At 35.9% G+C, this 20,233-nt stretch overlaps 1 protein-coding gene across 1 annotated transcript in view; it reads right to left on the bottom strand.

Moving 5' to 3' along the window:
• Positions 1–20,233, bottom strand: part of DOK6 (docking protein 6) — a 399,939-nt gene that overhangs the window by 217,328 nt on the left and 162,378 nt on the right. Inside the window, exon 3 of the mRNA XM_032602788.1 lies at positions 16,216–16,330. Within this exon, the coding sequence (XP_032458679.1) occupies positions 16,216–16,330 (115 nt within the window). The remainder of the gene's footprint in view (positions 1–16,215; positions 16,331–20,233) is intronic.

Here is a 20,233-nt window from a genome sequence, read left to right on the forward strand (position 1 = left end):
GGGCTATGGACCAGATGAAGGAACAAGATAAAACCCCAGAAAAACAACTAAATGAAGTGCAGATAGGCAACCTTCCAGAAAAAGAATTCAAAATAATGATAGTGAAGATGATCCAAGACCTCGGAAAGATCAAGAAGATGAAAGAAATGTTTAACAAAGACCTAGAAGAATTAAAGAACAAACAAACAGAGATGAACAATACAATAACTGAAATGAAAACTACACTAGAAGGAATCAATAGCAGAATAACTGAGGTAGCAGAACGGATAAGTGACCTGGAAGACAGAATGGTGGAATTCACTGCTGTGGAACAGAATAAAGAAAAAAGAATGAAGACAGCCTAAGAGACCGCTGGGGCCACATTAAACCCAACAACATTCACATTATAGGGGTCTCAGAAGGAGAAGAGAGAGAGAAAGGACCAGAGAAAATATTTGAAGAGATTATAGTCAAAAATGTCCATAGCATAGGGAAGTCACCCAAGTCCAGGAAGTGCAGCGAGTCCCATACAGCAAGGGAAAAACGAAAAATAACATACAAGGGAACTCCCATAAGGTTAACAGCTGATTTCTCAGCAGAAACTCTACAAGCCAGAAGGGAGTGGCATGATATACTTAAAGTGATGAAAGAGAAGAACCTACAACCAAGATTACTCTACCCGGCAAGGATCTCATTCAGATTCAATGGAGAAATCAAAAGCGTTACAGACAAGCAAAGGCTAAGAAATTCAGCAGCACCAAACCAGCTCTACAACAAATGCTAAAGGAACTTCTCTAAGTGGGAAACACAAGAAAGAAAAGGATCTACAAAAACAAACCCAAAACAATTAAGAAAATCGTCATAGGAACATACATATCAATAATTACCTTAAACATGAATGGATTAAATGCTCCAACCAAAAGACACAGGCTTGCTGAATGGATACAAAAAGAAGACCCATATATATGCTGTCTACAAGAGACCCACTTCAGACCTAGGGACACATACAGACTGAAAGTGAGGGGTTGGAAAAAGATATTCCATGCAAATGGAAATCAAAAGAAAGCTGGAGTAGCTATGCTCTTATCAGATAAAATAGACTTTAAAATAAAGAATGTTACAAGAGACAAGGAAGGACACTACATAATGATCAATGGATCAATCCAAGAAGAAGATATAACAATTATAAATATATATGCACCCAACATAGGAGCACCTCAATACATAAGGCAACTGCTAACAGCTATAAAAGAGGAAATCAACAGTAATACAATAATAGTGGGGGACTTTAACACCTCACTTACACCAATGGACAGATCATCCAAACAGAAACTTAATAAGGAAATGACACAAGAGACCAGATAGATTTAATTGATATTTATAGGACATTCCATCAAAAAACAGATTACACTTTCTTCTCAAGTGTGCATGGAGCATTCTACAGGATAGATCACATCTTGGGTCACGAATCAAGCCTCAGTAAATTTAAGAAAACTGAAATCATATCAACTATCTTTTCTGGCCACAACACTATGAGATTAGAAATGAATTACAGGGGGAAAAATGTAAAAATACACAAATACATGGAGACTAAATAATACATTACTAAATAACCAAGAGATCAGTGAAGAAATCAAAGAGGAAATCAAAAAATACCTAGAGAAAAATGACAATGAAAACACGATGATCCAAAACCTATGGGATGCAGCAAAAGCAGCTCTAAGAGGGAAGTTTACAGTTATACAATCGTAACTCAAGAAACAAGAAAAAATCTCAAGTAAACAACCTAACCTTAAACCTAAAGGAACTAGAGAAAGAAGAACAAACAAAACCCAAAGGTAGCAGAAGGAAAGAACACATAAAGATGAGAACAGAAGTAAATGAAATAGAAACAAAGGAAACAATGGCAAAGATCAAGAAAACTCAAAGCTGGTTCTTTGAGAAGATAAAATTGATAAGCCATTAGTGAGGCAGATCAAGAAAAGGAGTGAGAGGACTCAAATCAATAAAATTAGAAATAAAAAAGGAGACAGCTTCCCTGGTGGCGCAGTAGTTGAGAGTCCGCCTGCCGATGCAGGGGACACAGGTTCGTGCCTCGGTTCAGGAAGATCCCACATGCCGCAGAGCAGCTGGGCCCATGAGCCATGGCCACTGAGCCTGCATGTCCGGAGCCTGTGCTCCGCAACGGGAGAGGCCACAACAGTAAGAGGCCTGCGTACCACAAAAAAAAAGAAATGAAAAAGGAGAAGTTACAACAGACACCACAGAAATACAAAGCATCCTAAGAGACTACTACAAGCAACTCTATGCCAATAAAATGGACAACCTGGAAGAAATGGACAAATTCTTAGAAAGGTATAATATTCCAAGACTGAACCAGGAAGAAACAGAAAATATGAACAGACCAATCACAAGTAATGAAATTGAAACTGTGATTAAAAATCTTCCAACAAACAAAAGTCCAGGACCAAATGGCTTGACAGGTGAATTCTATCAAACAATTAGAGAAGAGCTAACACCCAGCCTTCTCAAACTCTTCCAAAAAATTGCAGAGGAAGGAACACTCCCAAATTCATTCTATGAGGCCACCATCACCCTGATACCAAACCCAGACAAAGGTACTACAAAAAAAGAAAATTGCAGACCAATATCACTGATGAATATCAATGCAAAAATCCTCAACAAAATACTAGGAAACAGAATCAAAAAACACATTAAAAGGATCATACACCATGATCAAGTGTGATTTATCCCAGGGATGCAAGGATTCTTCAGTATACACAAATCAATCAATGTGATACACCATATTAACAAACTGAAGAAGAAAAACCATATGATCTTCTCAATAGATGCAGAAAAAGCTTTTCACAAAAGTCAACACCCGGGCTTCCCTGGTGGCGCAATGGTTGAGAGTCCGCCTGCCGATGCAGGGGACATGGGTTCGTGCCCGAGTCCGGGAAGATCCCACATGCCACGGAGCAGCTGGGCCCGTGAGCCATGGCTGCTGAGCCTGCATGTCCGGAGCCTGTGCTCCGCAACGGGAGAGGCCTCAACAGTGAGCGGCCCGCATACTGAAGAAAAAGAAAAAAAAAAGTCAACACCCATTTATGATAAAAACTCTCTAGAAAGTGGGCATAGAGGGAACCTACCTCAACATAATTATGGCTATATATGACAAACCCAAAGCGAACATCATTCTCAATGGTGAAAAACTGAAACCATTTCCTCTAAGATCAGGAACGAGACAAGGATGTCCACTATCACCACTATTATTCAACATAGTTATATAAGTCCTAGCCATGGCAATCAGAGAAGAAAAAGAAGTAAAAGGAATACAAATTGGAAAAGAAGAAGTAAAACTGTCACTGTTTGCAGATGACATGATACTATACATAGAGAATCCTAAAAATGCCACCAGAAAACTACTAGAGCTAATCAATGAATTTGGTAAAGTTGCAGGATACAAAATTAATGCACAGAAATCTCTTGCATTCCTATACACTAATGATGAAAAATCTGAAAGAGAAATTATGGAAACACTCCCATTTACCATTGCAAGAAAAAGAATAAAATACCTAGGCATAAACCTACCTAGGGAAACAAAAGACCTGTATGCAGAAAACTATAAGACACTGATGAAATAAATTAAAGATGAGGCCAACAGATGTAGAGGTATATACCATGTTCTTGGATTGGAAAAATCAATATTGTGAAAATGAGTGTACTACCCAAAGCAATCTACAGATTCGAAGCAATCCCTATCAAATTATCAATGGCATTTTTTTCCAGAACTATAACAGATCATCTAAAAATTTGTATGGTACACAAAAGACCGCGAATAGCCAAAGCAGTCTTGAGGGGAAAAAGTGGAGCTGGAGGAATCAGACTCCCTGACTTCAGATTATATTACAAAGCTACAGTAATCAAGACAATATGGTACTGGTACAAAACAGAAACACAGATCAATGGAACAAGATAGAAAGCCCAGAGATAAACCCATGCACCTATGGTCAACTAATCTATGACAAAGGAGGCAAGGATATACAATGGAGAAAAGACAGTCTCTTCAAGAACTGGTGCTGGGAAAACTGGACAGCTACATGTAAAAGAATGAAATTAGAACACTCCCTAACACCATACACAAAAATAAACTCAAAATGGATTTGAGACCTAAATGTAAGACTGGACACTATAAAACTCTTAGAGGAAAACATAGAAAGATCACTCTTTGACATAAATCACAGCAAAATCTTTTTTGAACCACCTCCTAGAGTAGTGGAAATAAAACCAAAAATAAACAAATGGGACATAATGAAACTTCATAGTTTTTGCACAGCAAAGGAAACCATAAACAAGACGGAAAGACAACCCTCAGAATGGGAGAAAATATTTGCAAATGAATCAACATACAAAGGATTAATCTCTAAAATATATAAACAGCTCATGCAGCTCAATATTAAAAAGACAAACAACCCAGTGCAAAAATGAGCAGAAGACCTAAATAGACATTTCTCTAAAGAAGATATATAGATGGCCAAGAAGCACAGAAAAAGCTGCTCAACATCACTAATTATTAGAGAAATGCAAATCAAAACTGCAATGAGGTACCACCTCACCAGTTAGACCAGTTAGAATGGGCATCATCAGAAAATCTACAAACAACAAATGCTGGAGAAAAGAGAACCCTCTTGCACTGTTGGTGGGAATGTAAATTGATACAGCCACTATGGAGAACAGTATGGAGGTTCCTTAAAAAACTAAAAATAGAATTACCATATGATCCAGCAATCCCACTACTGGGCATATACCCAGAGAAAACCATAACTCAAAAAGACACATGCACCCCAATGTTCATTGCAGCACTGTTTACAATAGCCAGGTCATGGAAGCAACCTAAATGTCCACTGACAAACGAATGGATAAAGAAGTTGTGGTACATATATACAATGGAATATTACTCAGTCATAAAAAGGAATGAAATTGAGTCATTTGTTGAGAAGTGGATGGATCTAGAGACTGTCATACAGAGTGAAGTAAGTCAGAAAGAGAAAAACAAATATCGTATATTAACGCATGTATGTGGAACCTAGAAAAATAGTACAGATGAACCAGTTTTCACGGCAGAAGCTGAGACACAGATGTAGAGAACAAACGTATGGGCACCAAGGGGGGAAAACCATGGCGGAGTGGGGGTGGTGGTGTGCTGAATTGGGCGATTGGGATTGACATGTATACACTGATGTGTATAAAATTGATGATTAAGAACTTGCAGTATAAAAAAGAAAGAAACAAACAAAACAACTAATACTAAACTTTCTTTGGGTATTTGTATGGAAATATGTTAATATAATTGTTTCAGATATTACATGAATTTTCTAAAAAAAACAACAACAACAAAACCCACAAAGATATAGGATTTGGGAAATACAATGTGAATAAACTGAAACGTGATTAACTGATATCCAGGGATTTCAGGTACAAAGTAACACTTATGCAAAACTTTTTAAAAATTTAATAAGTTTATGGATATATTGGGATTTGGCTTTTGCCCAAATAGTTTTCATTTTTAATGTTGGGCAATTTATTCATGAATATTCCATTACAAATTTCAAATGGGAAAAACTATAGAAATAAGTTCATTATATTACAGAATAAATTCAATGTTTCAAATAATTATTTAGGAAATTAACCAGGTTGTTCAGACTTTAAATATTACTTGCCCTGTATTATTTGGAGATCTTTTCAGATTTCATATACTGACAAAAGATAGACATAGCTGAGCTCTTCCTTTCCTTTTCTCTTTTCCTTAATGAAGGTAACCGAATCTATTACCCAACCTCTGAGTTTCCAACATCTAAGCCATCTGTTCCTTTATTCACTAGGCATTGAACATACTCCAAAAAAAAAAAAAAAAAAAAAAGAATGAACATGGGCTCTCTTTTCAAGGAATGGCAGAATGCAGAAATGTTCATTTGTATTCAAGAATGTTTTATTCATAGTTGTTACAGCAGACCTGGTGGGCCATGGTGATTTGCACACACAGCACACTGATCACCACCCCCCACTCCCCATCACAACACAGAGCAATCTGTTATTTGGCAATTTAAATAATTTTTCCTATGGGGCAGTCAAATTAGTCTCCCAAACTTGTTTTGAAGAACAATGATCTCTTTGAAAAAGGAAGATGATAAACATATCATTATAACAAAACTTAAGTATAATCTTTACTCATTCATTAATTCAACAAATTTTTATTAGCACTGTGGTGCTGGTAATTCCAGGAGGAGAAAGACACCAGGGTTATGTCTACATTGAGCTTAAAATCCTACAGAGCAGAGAGGTTTTGAACAAGGTATATGAAGTCCAAGTTCCAGTGCTATGGGGGAATAGAGCAGAAGTACTAAGATGAGGGGCCGGAAGCATGAGATCCTACCCTGAGGATGTAAGGAAATGTAGAGATGGTTGGTTGAAGTGTGCAGGGGGCATACTAGGCTGGGGGAGCTCATACAAGTTCTACACATTAGAAGGAGCAAGACACACACGTATGTACGCGTGCACACGTGTCTTTGTACTCATGAATCATACACAAGGTACATAGGTACACATTTAGGATTAGTTTTGTTGTTTGTTGTTATTGCTGTCAGTTTCTTTTTAGCATGTTAGACTATACCACTTTTTATTTCTGAAATTCTTTCTCTGATCTGTCTTTTAACTTAAAAATACATCATAGTTGACCTTACAGATAACTGATATAGAGTTAGTATTTTATTGCAAGTTTTACTGAGACAATTGTAGATTCACTTGTAATAATAAGAAATACTACAGAGAGATCCTGTGTATATTTTGACCACTTTCTTCTCTCTGACCCCAACGTTAATATTTTGCAAAATTATAGTACAACATCACAACCAGGATACTGACATTGGAAGTCCACTGACTTTATTCAGATTTCCTCAGTTTTACTTATACTTATTTGTGTGTGTGTTAAATTCTACACAATTTATCACCTTGTGGATTTGTATGTGCACCACCACAATCAAGGTAACTGTTCAGGTCCAATACAAGTTTGTGTTACCCTTTTATGACCATACACTCCCTGTCTCCACACCCCTAAACCCCTACCCTAACCTCTGGCAACTAAACTCTCCTCCGTTTGTAAAATGTGTCATTTCACAAATGTTGTATAAATGAAATCACAAAGTATATAATCTTTTGGGATTGGCTTTTTTCCACTGGGCCTAATTCACTTGAGATTCACCCAGGCTGCTGCATATATCAAACATTTGTTCCTTTTTACTGCTGAGGAGTAGTTCACGGTATGAGTATACCACAGTTTGTTGAAGGACCTCTGGGCTCTTTTTAGTTTTTGACTATTATGAATAAAGCTATTATGAACACTTTTGTACAGGTATATATGCGTGTGTGAACATAAGTTTACTTTTTTTTCCCCTGAGATAAATGTCCAAGAGTGCAATTGCTGGATTGTGTAATAATTACATATTTAATTTTATAAGAAGCTGCCACCCACTTTCCACAGTGGCTAGACCACTTTACATTCCCACCAGCAACGTATGAGTGATCCAGTTTCCCTGCAACCTCTCAAGCATTTAGTGTTATCACTATTATTATTTTTTTAATTTCAGCCATTCAGATAGGTGCACAGTGATACCTCATTATGGTTTAATTTGCAATTCCGTGATGATTAACTTTTTAAAAACTTGGATACATTCATGGGAACGTTCACATAGGCATAATTTCAGATAAATGGGATATTTTATATATACTGGGTATTTTCTTCTGTTCATTTTATTTTCTTACTTTTCCTTTTTGCTTGCCATTTTTTTACCCAACTTCCTTTCTATCTACCTTGTTATCATCTCCTCCTCGCCCCAGGTAATGCTTGTTAAAACACACACTCTTTCAATTTTTCTTTTACAAAATGGGATTATTCACTATATACTTCTCTGCTGGTTGTTTTGCTTGAAGAACTACACTTCTTAGAAATGTCTTCAGGTTAATTGGGTTAATTAGAATTCTTCCTATTGATTGCATAATATTTCATGATAAGGATATACCATAATCTATTCAATGATTTTCCTCATAGGCATTCACTTGTTTCCAGTTTTCTTGTCATTACACATAATGTATAATATGCAGGATATGTTCCCAAACAGGTTCACTGAGTCAAGGATATGCATGTTTATAATGGCAGTTGTCAGTTTTCTTGAAAAAAATAATTGAAACAATTCACATTCTCAATAGCCATTATGACAGTACATTTTAATCTTCATTTTCATTAGAAGTAAATGTGAGAGATCCTTTTAATCGTGGCTTTAATCTTGTTATTTTAGTTTTGACATCTGACTGCTTTTCAGTTTGAGTCTGTTTTCCATGTAATTTTGTCATTTTATTAAAAAATATAGACTACTGCATCTTAATATCTATCTGAAAAACATAATTTGCAAGAAAAAATACTCAAATTCCTTGTTTTTAAGTTCTTCCTTTTTTCCCATTGGCATGCCACGAAGCTAAGACAATTTTAAAAAATTGTGCCATGGCTTCTTAAACACTTTTACTACCATCTAAAAGCAGACTGTTACATCTACACATAAAAAAATGGTTTAAAAATAAATAATACTTTCAAATTAATCATAATTTAAACTAGTTGAAAACTCTTTGCAAGAAATGCAAAAAAAAGCCTTCTTCATTTTTACACTTAGATCTTGCCTCAGTCTCACTGTCAGGATATTCTTCTATTGAAATTTAAGGCCATTTTCTTTTAAAGAAGAGCCTTTCATTTCTCAAAAATCTTACATGAACCATGAAACTACCACCACTGCCAAAAAAGAAAACAAAAGCTTCCAATTTCAGACCTGTGGGTTACAACTGTGAGTCTAAATTTCAGAATTATGTAGAAACATAATTCAATATCATTCTTATCTGAAATAAGATGCTCTGGTATTGCCTATGTACCCACAACACAATTCAGTACAAATAAAAATTGTAAAACAACAGTGAAAATTGAAACATACGAACGATAAAGAAAATGCTCTTTTATCTGTTTTGGAAAACCAATTTTCTGGTTGTTGTTAGGTTTTTTTTTTCTTTTTTTTTTAACGTCTTTATTGGAGTATAATTGCTTAAAAATGTTGTATTAGTTTCTGCTGTATAACAAAGTGAATCAGCCATATGTATACAAATATCTCCATATCCCCTCCCTCTTGCGTCTCTCTCCCACCCTCCCTATCCCACCCCTCTAGGTGGTCACAAAGCACTGAGCTGATCTCCCTGTGCTATGTGGGTGCTTCCCACCATCTATTTTATTTGGTAGTGTATATATGTCAGTGTCACTCTCTGACTTCGTCTCAGCTTACACTTCCCCCTCCCCGTGTCCTCAAGTTCATTCACCACATCTGCGTTTTTATTCCTGTCCTGCCCATACGTTCTTCAGAACCATTATTTTTTTTTTAGATTTCATATATATGTGTTAGCATATGGTATTTTTCTCTTTCTGACTTACTTCAGTCTGTATGACAGACTATAGGTCCATCCACCTCACTACAAATAACTCAATTTCGTTTCTTTTTATGGCTGAGTAATATTCCATTGTATGTATGTGCCACATCTTCTTTATCCATTCATCTGTCGATGGACACTTACGTTGCTTCCATGTCCTGGCTATTTTGAATTATGGTTTTCTTAGGGTATATGCCCAGTAGTGGGATTGCTGGGTTGTATGCTAGTTCTACTTTTAGTTTTTAAGGAACCTTCTTACTGTTCTCCATAGTGGCTGCATCAATTTACTTTCCCACCAACAGTGCAAGAGGGTTCCCTTTTCTCCACACCCTCTCCAGCATTAATTATTTGTAGATTTTTTGATGATGGCCATTCTAACCGGTGTGAGATGATGTCTCATTATAGTTCTGATTTGCTTTTCTCTAATGATTAATGATGTTGAGCATTCTTTCACGTGTTCGTTGGCAATCTGTATATCTTTTCTGCAGAAATGTCTGTTTAGGTCTTCTGCCCTTTTTGGATTGGGTTATTTGTTTTTCTGATATTGAGCTGCATGAGCTGCTTGCATATTTTGGAGATTAATCCTTGACAGTGGCTTCATTTACAAATATTTTCTCCCACTCTGAGGGTGTCTTTTCATCTTGTTTATGGTTTCCTTTCCTGTGCAAAAGCTTTTAAGATTTATTAGGTCCCATTTGTTTATTTTTGTTTTTATTTCCATTTCTCTAGGAGGTGGATCGAAAAGGATCTTACTGTGATTTATGTAATAGATGGTTCTTCCTCTGTTTTCCTCTAAGAGTTTTATAGTGTCTGGCCTTACATTAAGGTCTTTCAACCATTTTGAGTTTATTTTTGGGTACAGTATTAGGAAGTGTTCTAATTTCATTCTTTTACATATAGCTGTCCAGTTTTCCCAGCACCACTTATTGAAGAGGCTGTCTTTTCTCCATTGTATATTCTTGCCTCCCTTATCAAAAATAAGGTGACCATAGGTGCTTGGATTTATCTCTGGACTTTCTATCCTGTTCTATTGATCTATAGTTCTGTTTTTGTGCCAGTATCACACTATCTTGATTACTGTAGCTTTGTAGTATAGTCTGAAGTCTTGGAGTCTGATTCCTCCAGCTCCGTTTTTCTTTCTCAAGATTGCTTTGGCTATTGGGGGTCTTTTGTGTTTCCATACAAATTGTGACATTTTTAGTTCTCATTCTGTGAAAAATGCCATTGGTAATTTGATAGGGATTGTGTTCAATGTGTAGATTGCTTTGGGTAGTATAGTCATTTTCAGAATGTTGATTCTTTGAATCTAAGAACATGGTATATCTCTCCATCTGTTTGTATAATCTTTAATTTCTTTTATCAGTTTCTTATAGTTTTCTACATACAGTTCTTTTCTCTCCTTAGGTAGGTTTATTCCTAGGTATTTTATTGTTTTTGTTGCAATGGTGAATGCGAGTGTTTCCTTAATTTGTCTTTCAGATTTTTCATCATTAGTGTATAGGAATGCGAGAGATTTCTGTTCATTAATTTTGTATCCTGCTACTTTACCAAATTCATTGATTAGCTCTAGTAGTTTTCTGGTAGCATCTTTAAGATTCTCTAATGTATAATATCATATCATCTGCAAACAGTGACAGTTTTACTTCTTTACCAATTTGGATTCCTTTTATTTCTTTTTCTTATTTGATTGCTGTTGCTAAAACTTCCAAAACTATGTTGAATAATAGCGGTGAGAGTGGGAAACCTTGTCTTGTTCCTGATATTAGTCGAAATGCTTTCAGTTTTTCACCACTGAGAACGATGTTGGCTATGGGTTTGTCATATATCACCCTTATTATGTTGAGGTAAGTTCCCTCTATGCCTACTTTCTGGAGGGTTTTTATCATAAATCGGTGTTGAATTTTGTCAAAAGCTTTGTCTGCATCTACTGAAATTATCAGATGTTTTTTATCCTTCAATTTTTTAATATGGTGTATCACACTGATTGATTTGCGTATATTGAAGAATCCTGGCATTCCTGGGACAAAGCCCACTTGATCATGGTGTATGATCCTTTTAATGTGCTGTTGGATTCTGTTTGCTAATATTTTGTTCAGGATTTTTGCATCTATGTTCATCAGTGATATTGGCCTGTAGGTTTTTTTGTGTGTGTGTGACATATTTGTCTGGTTTCAATATCAGGGTGATAGTGGCCTCACAGAATGAGTTTGGGAGTGTTCATCCCTCTACTATATTTTGGAAGACTTTGATAGGGTAGGTGTGAGCTCTTCTCTAAATGTTTGATAGAATTCTCCTGGAAAGCCATCTGTTCCTGGGCGTTTGGTTGTTGGAAGATTTTTAATCACAGTTTCAATTTCAGTGCTTGTGATTGATCTGTTTATATTTTCTATTTCTTCCTAGTTCAGTCTTGGAAGGTTGTGCTTTTCTAAGAATTTGTCCATTTCTTCCAGGTTGTCCATTTTATTGGCATAGAGTTGCTTGTAGTACTCTCTCATGATCCTTTGTATTTCTGCAGTGTCAGTTGTTACTTCTCCTTTTTTATTTCTAATTCTGTTGATTTGAGTCCTCTCCGTTTTCTTCTTGAGGAGCCTGGCTAATGGTTTGTCAGTTTTGTTTATCTTCTCAAAGAACCAGCTTTTACTTTTACTGATCTTTGCTATTGTTTCCTTCATTTTTTTTCCATTTATTTCTGATCTGATCTTTATGATTTCTTTCCTTCTGTTAACTTTGGGGTCTTTTTGTTCTTCTTTCTCTAACTGCTTTAGGTGTGAGGTTAGGCTGTTCATTTGAGATTTTTCTTGTTTCTTGAGGTTGGATAGTATTGCTATAAATTTCCCTCTTAGAACTGCTTTTTGCTGCATCCCATAGGTTTTGGGGCATCGTGTTTTCACTGTCATTTGTTTCTAGGTATTTTTTTTATTTCCTCTTTGATTTCTTCAGTGATCTATTGGGTATTTAGTAGTGCATTGTTTAGCCTCCATGTGTTTGTATTTTTAACAGTTTTTTCCCCTGTAATTGATATGTAGCCTCATAGCGTTGTGATTGGCAAAGATACTTGATAAGATTTCAGTTTTCTTAAATTTACTAAGGCTTGATTTGTGATCCAAGATATGATCTATCCCAGAGAATGTTCCATAAGCACTTGAGAAGAAAGTGTATTCTGTTGTTTTTGGATGGAATGTCCTATGAATATCAATATCAATTAAGTCCATCATGTTTAATGTGTCATTTAAAGCTTGTGTTTCCTTATTTTTCATTTTGGATGATCTCTGCATTGGTGAAACTTGGGTGTTAAAGTCCCCTACTATGATTGTGTTACTGTTGATTTACCCTTTTATGGCTGTTAGCATTTGTCTTATGCATTGAGGTGCTGCTATGTTGGGTGTATAAACATTTACAACTGTTATAAATTCTTCTTAGTTTGATCCTTTGATCATTACGCAGTGTCCTTCTTTGTCTCTTGTAAGAGTCTTTTATTTAAAGTCTGTTTTGTCTGATATGAGAATTGCTACTCCAGCTTTCTTTTGATTTCCATTTGCATGGAATATCTTTTTCCATCCCCTCACTTTCAGTCTGTATGTGTCCCTAGGTCAGAAGTGGGTCTCTTGTAGACAGCATATATACACGTCTTGTTTTTGTATCCATTCAGCCAGTCTATGTCTTTTGGTTGGAGCATTTAATCCATTTACATTCAAGGTGATTATTGATATGTATGTTCCTATTACCATTTTCTTAATTGATTTGGGGTCACTTCTGTGGGTCTTTCTCTTCACTTCTGTTTCCTGCTTAGAGAAGTTCCTTTAGCATTTGTTGTAAAGCTGGTTTGGTGGTGCTGAATTCTCTTAGCTTTTGCTTGTCTGTAAATCTTTTGATTTCTCTGTCAAATCTGAATGAGATCCTTGCTGGGTCGGGTAATCTTGGTTGTAGGTTTTCTCCTTTCATCACTTTAAATATGTACTGCCACTCTCTTCTGGCTTGCAGGGTTTGTGCTGAAAGATCGCCTTTTAACATATGGGGATTCCCTTGTATGCTCTTTGTTGCTTTTCCCTTGCTGCCTTTAATATTTCTTCCTTGTATTTAGTTTTTGATAGTTTGATTAATATATGTCTTAGTGTACTTCTCTTTGGGTTTATCCTGTATGGTACTCTCTGTGCCTCCTATACTTGACTATTTCCTTTCCCATGTTAGGGAAGTTTTCAACTATAATCTCTTCAAATAGTTTCTCAGTCCCTTTCTTTTTCTCTTCTTCTTTTGGGATCCCTACAATTCGAATGTTGCTGTGTTTAATGTTGTTCCAGAGGTCTCTGAGACTGTCCTCAATTCTCTTCATTCATTTTTCTTTATTCTGCTCTGTGGTAATTATTTCCACTATTTTTTCTTCCAGGTCACTTATTTGTTCTTCTGCCTCAGTTATTCTGGTATTGATTCCTTCTAGAGAATTTTAAATTTCACTTATTATGTTGTTCATCATTGTTTGTTTGCTCTTTAGTTCTTTTAGGTCCTTGTTAAATGTTCTTGCATTTTGTCCATTCTATTTCTAAGATTTTGGATCATCCTTACTATCATTACTCTGAATTCTTTTTCAGCTAGACTGCCTATTTCCTCTTCATTTGTTTGGTCTGGTGGGTTTTTACCTTGCTCCTTCATCTGCTTTGTGTTTCTCTGTCTTCTCATTTTGCTTAATTTACTGTGTTTGGGGTCTCCTTTTCACAGGCTGCAGGTTTGTAGTTACCATTGTTTTTTGTGTCTGCCCCCGTGGGTAAGGTTGGTTCAGTGGGCTGTGTAAGTTTCCTGGTGGAGGGGACTAGTGCCTGTGTTCTGGTAGATGAGGCTGGATCTTGTCTTTCTGGTGGGCAGGACCACGTCCAGTGCTGTGTTTTGGGGTGTCTGTGAACTTATTATGATTTTAGGCAGTCTCTCGGCTAATGGGTGGGGTTGTGTTCCTGTCTTGCTAGTTGTTTGGCATAGGGTGTCCAGCACTGTAGCTTGCTGGTCATTGAGTGGAGCTGGGTCTTAGCATTGAGACAGAGATCTCTGGGAGAGCTCTCGCCGTTTGATATTACGTGGGACCAGGAGGTCTCTGGTGGTCCAATGTCCTGAACTCGACTCTCACACCTCAGAGGCTCAGGCCTGACCCCCAGCTGGAGCACCAAGACCCTGTCAGCCACACGCCTTTTGGGAAGTCTAAGATCTTCTGCCAGCATTCAGTAGGTCTTCTGTAGGAGTTGTTCCACATGTAGACGTATTTTTTGATGTATTTGTGGGCAGGAAGGTGATCTCCACATCTTACTCCTCTGCCATCTTGAAGGTCCTCCTCTGGTTGTTGTTAGTTTTAATATGCAACATTATTTAAGAGCTCAGAGAAAAGTGAGCTTGTGCAGTTGTAGACAATGAACAAGAAGGCACAGATACTTTTGAATATTAATATATGATACCAGCAAGTTTGGGATGGGTTCTATTATCACATGGGGATTTATATTACCAGTTAACAGACTTCTATGCAACCGCCAAACAGACATTTCTTGGGTTTTTTTTTTTTTTTGCGGTATGCGGGCCTCTCACCGCGGTGGCCTCTCCCGTTGCGGAGCACAGGCTGAGGATGCGCAGGCTCAGCGGCCATGGCTCACGGGCCCAGCCGCTCCGCAGCATGTGGGATCCTCCCAGACTGGGGCACGAACCTGTGTCCCCTGCATCGGCAGGTGGACTCTCAACCACTGCGCCACCAGGGAAGCCCCCAAAAGACAGTTTTTAATGATGGAATGAGGTCAGATGACTAGTGAAGCAAGGTACATAAAAGGAATAAAGGCATTCAAGGAAAGAGGAACACTTTGATACATTCTAATTCAATTGAGCAAAGATAAGTGTAGGTGAAGAGGTATGAGCAATTTATTTAGGCAAAGTGACTTTATGTTTTTGAATAACATAACCCGGTAATAAATATACCTATAAACTTTAGCCATAAATACAGAAACTTTACTCCCTTTTAAAAATTACTCAACAAAGCTTCTCCTAAAGACTCATCGATTATTTGAAATTCACATCTTTCAAACCCTTAGTGCTTTTTGCTTCCATGCATTATAAAATGAATACACCATTTCCCTGAGCAAAATCTTTAAAAAACTATAATAAGCCAACTAATATATTACACAGCACAGGGATTCCAAAATCAAAAACACTGCAAGTTCCAACAATAACCTGCCTTGTGACTCAATAATGCCAGAGTGTTTTATGAACTGGGATGCTAAAGTTCAATCTGAAAGGTATTTCATTGTAATACTGAGAATCCATGAAGGCAACCGATCACTCAAAGTTCTGTTTTGAAATGTCTGGGGACCGCGGCTGTGCCGTGCCACACTCCTGCACAGCAGCACTGTTATCGTGCTACCAACTGCCTCCAGCTGCACACTCAGCAAGGACCAGGACACACAGCACGCGCTTGCCCTAACAGCTTCTCACCGGCCTTGTTTATTTAATTCTCCGAGCTTGAAAGGAAACCTCAAGAGTCCTCAGACCACCTGGGAGCAAAAGCCCGACACATAATAAACAAGCACCCCAAACATCTGTAGAAATAGATACACTGAGCTTCTTACTAAAGCCTTCCACAGCACATTCTCATCACAATAAGCCATCCTATTCAGTGGTAGATCTTAATCCATCTGGGCTATTGTCTCAGAAGCAATTCCATATCTTCAAGCTGGAGACAAGGCTATAATTGCTTACCTGACTCACAGGCAAATGTCTTTGACGTTTCATCATGAAAGATAATTGCCACTGCATGCTTCTTTGTCTCTCGAGGCAGCCTGGTTATATTTTTGATGTTGTGCAGTTCAGTTACCTTGAAAGAAAAATATTTTTAACTTAGTGTACAGTACGTGCTATATATAGGTGCTTACACAAAATGATCAATTATTACTGTCTTAAGCCACTTTCCAATGGCTATTTTTACTTGGTAGCCAGGTATGATGTACTGGGTAAAAGGAACTGCTGTAAATAGGCCTTTAGTCATGTGGTGGTCAGGTGTGGGCGAAGGGACGTGTTCCACAGTCCTGTCATTAGGTCTCAGTCTTTAGCGAGCCTGTGCCTCTGGACTGTGAGCTTAACAAGTGTTTCTCAGTCCTCCCTAACCACAGGTGGGAGAGGATGGCTAGCGTGGGCAGAAACTGGGTATTTACCTTGTCTTTAACAAGGGTACCAGTTTTGACTTGATCAATGTTCAATGCTTTCACTTTATCACACATTTTAACTGAAAATGAAGGGTTTTGATGAAGGGAAATGATTTAATTCCATTTACGATTCACAAAGCCATCCCAGAAGCACTATCAATCACTAACTAGTGTTCTAAGCGAAGAAAGATAAACAGATATACTTATATATTCAAAAAATTTTGCTCCTCCATTTGTGAAGATGATACCTCTGATGTTGATTAGGATATACTAGTATAAAAATAGTTTAAACGACCAATTCATAGCTAAAAATTGTACTGATGACACATAATATCTGTAAAATAAAACTATGTGGCTACTTGTTGAGCTTTATGTTTTTTGTCATATTTCCTTTTAAAATCTGTAGTGGTCTAGACTTCTAGCCTCATAAAATAACATGCTTATCACTCAGTGTTGCTGTGTAGGCTGTCCATAGGGGCCCTTTTGTTCTTTGTCACGATGAGTTTACAGTCTACTGTCTACATTCTACATTGCAGGAAAATTCATTTTAATATATCTTCTCTTCATATTTGTTTTTTTCTCTCTCCTCGTCATTATCTCATTTAAGATTAACATGCAAAATTAAAATGGGTAAGTGATTTTAAGTTAAATAAACTAAAAATTATTTGCTTCATATATATGCATATATATAAACACCTATGTGTATTCATTTGTGAATTATACATATACTATATCTATGTATCTATCTATCTATCTATCTACCTACCTACCTATCTATTTGGAAATACTCATTTTCCCTTCCAGTAAAGAATAATTAGACACTAATATCTTACAATGTCTGAGGTCTAATACTCTGGAGAGAAAGATGAGAATTTTTTTTTGGAACAATGATTTGCATATTATATTTAAAGTACATTAAAGCATGTTCTCAATGATAAATTCTTGAATGTTTAAATGATTTGATAACTGACTCAAGTAATAGTTAAGCCAAATTTTTTTCTAACATAGTAAGTTAAAGATTTTAAAAAGAGATATTATTTTCAAGTGTTATTAATTTTAAATAAACAAATGATCTTAATAAAATTAAATAGAAACTAAAAGCAATGAAGATTATGTGTTGCTTAAGAACTGATGCAATTTATGTCAGGTGAGCATGAAGTGATATGCTGCTATGTACATTATATATAATATCTAGTTGTACCAAACAATATCATAAAAACATTTACTATTCTGCTCAAAGGTCTTTCTAAATATGTTTATTTACAAATATAAAAGAATATTGGAACAGATATTGTAGATTACATCTTTTTTTGTCACCTCATCACAAAAAATCAACAGAACAAATTAATAAATACCCTAGCAAAATGCAGCAAGCACTAGAGATCTAACTTTAGTGCCTTAGGCAATCTGCCAGATGATGTAGTTCAAACAAAGTGTTTGCTCTTCTGTAAAATTTACATTTAGAAATGCAGAGAACCTCTTCAAGCAGACATTGTTACACTGGTTTCCACAACGGTGCAAGGCTTTTTGTTGTTGATCAATAGTGCGATGCCACCCACTCCAGTGTGTGCCCTAACACAATGAAGAGATGCCAGAAAGCAAAATACTCATGAGGAGCATAAAATTCCACTTCTCAGATTGTCTTGGTTAGGAAATTCAAGTGTTATACTAGATTATAAAATGTTACAAAATCATACCAGAAGGTACCAAAATCATACTTCGAAGATTTTCTAAGGAGTTGGTATACCTTTGGAATTTGATATATCTTTAATTCAAAATATATTTTAAAAATATTTAAAATCATAACAATTTATGTCAAGATATATTTGAGTCTCCTGTCCTCACTTTTCACTCTCAGTACTATATGATTGTACCATCCAGTACAAAACTATTTGTATTTTCTTACATGAAGACAATTTTTAAAAGAATGTCTTTAAATGTTTTAAAATAAAAATGTTTTTATTAGTCTAAAACCTAACAATGTGACATAAAAGTAATTATGAACTTTTATTAAGATTGTGAAGTCCTAGAGCATTTCAATAAAATATATCAAGAAATTATTACATCAATTAACAATTCAATCCATATATCTGAAATATTGATTTTTCATATTGCTATAAAAGGACAAAATTTTAAAGTTTAATAATAAGACATTAAAATAATTACTTTAAATAAGAAATCAACAGAATTTAATTAAAGGAAAAATTACTTGAAAATAATTCTGGTTGTTCAAGTCTAAGTCAATAAATGCCACAGTCAATAATTTAAAATATTGAGGTCTAATAAGTGATAGAAGTAAAGCCTAAATATAAACATACCTAAATGATGACTTTGCTACCTGGTGTTATTTAATTTTTATTTCAAGGAGCAATCCCCAAGGAATTCATAGTGATAAGAGTCAGAGGTCGAGTGTTCAAAGAAAAAACACATAATATTTTTCTGTAGGACTTCATAACATAGTTGGGGTGATAATATTACAAATGATGGTGATAAACCTTGTGATAGCCAAACACAGAAGTAGAAAGTCTGTATTTCTGTAACCAATTTGTGGATTGGTCACCTGTACCAATCAATGTTACAAAAAAACCTGGATTTTAAAGCATAAGTTTAAAAAGTATATAGACAACTTACAACCTTACTCTCCTGCCCTATTTTGTTCATGTGGCTTATATCTATTAATGATAACAATAAGAAATATTAGTACTTATAAAGTATTCAAAACATTTTTATTAATATGTTTAAAACTAATAATAAACCATTTTATGATAACACAAATACTATTTTAAAATTTTAAAAATTTTCTTAAATAGGCAAAGAGTGTTAATGTTTTTACATTTTTGCAAAACTCAATATCTGGCTTAAGAGAAGACAGCTTGATACTCATTTCTGCTTCTGAATTCAGATACATGGTTTTGATTACGTATATACAGAAAATAAGTCCTCACACAGACATGAAGTTGCAAAAGGGAAGAATAGTTTAAGAGCATTTTCAGCCAACTGTAGATATTCTTCAATTCTGTCTCCAAAGTTGACATATTTCTTTTAAAGGTTATTACCACAGGGGGTCTGACATAGTGTCATACACGTTTTACACTCTGTTGCATTAAAATCCATAGGTCCCTTTTCACCTTTGATTTTGGGTAAAACACTGGTTCACTGAGTTATGAAGATCTTATAACTGTCAACATATTTCATTATCAATATAAAAAATTCATCAATATCACCCTTGGTTTCCCCAAAAAAAGTCTGTAAGTTTTGAGAAGTTGTTAACTCAAGAATGCAGACACAGTAGGTGCCCAAATTTTAATTTTCATCTGAAAACTTAAAATTTAGCTCTGTTAATAAATACTGTCAATTGTTTTCTTTGAAGACAGGCTCATTTAGTTCATTTTTGAGAAAATGTCTGAGAATTACCCAAGTCTGAATAACCATATTTTTTCTGTCAATCACACTTTCATTAAAATAGGTGTTCTGTGAAAAAAATTTTTGCCAGTTTGCTTGTAATTTCAACAATCACACAAGTGCTCCCCCTGGAGATAATCATTTCATGTCAGTATGTAGCAGATGTGTTTTAT

This window comes from Phocoena sinus, chromosome 14, assembly GCF_008692025.1.
Source record: "Phocoena sinus isolate mPhoSin1 chromosome 14, mPhoSin1.pri, whole genome shotgun sequence".
NCBI lineage: Eukaryota > Metazoa > Chordata > Mammalia > Artiodactyla > Phocoenidae > Phocoena > Phocoena sinus.